Genomic DNA, 875 nt, shown 5'->3' with positions numbered 1-875 from the left:
CCAAATGTGTCCTGTGCTCACTCAATGTGTCCCCATGGCCACCAAATGAGTCCCGTGCTCACTCAATGTGTCCCCATGGCCACCAAATGAGTCCCGTGCTCACTCAATGTGTCCCCATGGCCACCAAATGTGTCCCGTGCTCACTCAATGTGTCCCCATGGCCACCAAATGTGTCCCGTGCTCACTCAATGTGTCCCCAGGGCCACCAAATGTGTCCCGTGCTCACTCAATGTGTCCCCATGGCCACCAAATGTGTCCCGTGCTCACTCAATGTGTCCCCATGGCCACCAAATGTGTCCCCGCGGCCACCGAGGATCGTGTCCCCGCAGCCCCAAGGCCACCAAGGGATGTCCCCGTGTCACCACGATGTCCCCGTATCTCTGTGTCTCCGTGTCCCTCCCACATCCCCATGATGTCCCCCCGATGTCCCCCCGTCACCTCATAGAGGTTCTCCTCCTCCCCCAGGCTCTTCTTGCCCTGCAGCAGCCGCTCGTTGGCCCAGCGCTTCTGCGGGGACATTGGGGACAGCGGGGGACATTGGGGGTCACGTGGGGGCAGCGGGGACATCAGGACAGGGGGGTGAGAATGGGGACAGGGTGACGTGGGGACACAAGGAGCAGGAGCGACACGGAGACGGGGCGACACGGGGACGGAGACGCACGGGGATACGGGGACACGAGGGCGTATGGGGACACGGGGGACAAGGTGACAAACCCTGAGCAGCAGCAGCATCCCAGGCCCCGCGGCGCACAGCAGCAGCAGGGCTCCCTCAGCCGCCATCAGGCGGTTCTTCGTCCCCTCCGACAGCGCCAGGAACGGCGCCGGCTCCGACTCTGGCAGTGCCACAACCACAGCCGGTGTCACCGACGGCCACC

The 875-nt window shown here is 63.9% G+C and overlaps 1 protein-coding gene across 1 annotated transcript; it reads right to left on the bottom strand.

Moving 5' to 3' along the window:
* Nucleotides 1-6: 6 nt before the first annotated feature.
* On the bottom strand, nt 7-869 carry CD79A (CD79a molecule). Its single transcript, XM_010727412.2, has 2 exons — nt 715-869; nt 7-507 (listed from the first exon to the last, which is right to left on the bottom strand). The coding sequence occupies exons 1-2, from the start codon at nt 778-780 to the stop codon at nt 268-270; spliced, it is 306 nt and encodes a 101-aa protein (XP_010725714.1). The 5' UTR covers nt 781-869; the 3' UTR covers nt 7-267.
* Between the last annotated feature and the right edge of the window lie 6 nt (nt 870-875).

Source organism: Meleagris gallopavo, unplaced genomic scaffold (assembly GCF_000146605.3).
Source record: "Meleagris gallopavo isolate NT-WF06-2002-E0010 breed Aviagen turkey brand Nicholas breeding stock unplaced genomic scaffold, Turkey_5.1 ChrUn_random_7180001888971, whole genome shotgun sequence".
Lineage (NCBI taxonomy): Eukaryota > Metazoa > Chordata > Aves > Galliformes > Phasianidae > Meleagris > Meleagris gallopavo.
Note: the sequence above shows the minus strand (reverse complement) of the source record. Positions and strands in the feature narration are given on the sequence as shown.

Bases quoted from the DNA above. Each gene is read 5' to 3' on its own strand.
- CD79A (XM_010727412.2), bottom strand. From the start codon at position 780: ATGGCGGCTGAGGGAGCCCTGCTGCTGCTGTGCGCCGCGGGGCCTGGG. The intron at 508-714 runs GTTTGTCACCTT...ATGTCCCCGCAG, and splicing joins GGATGCTGCTGCTGCTCAGG to AAGCGCTGGGCCAACGAGCG.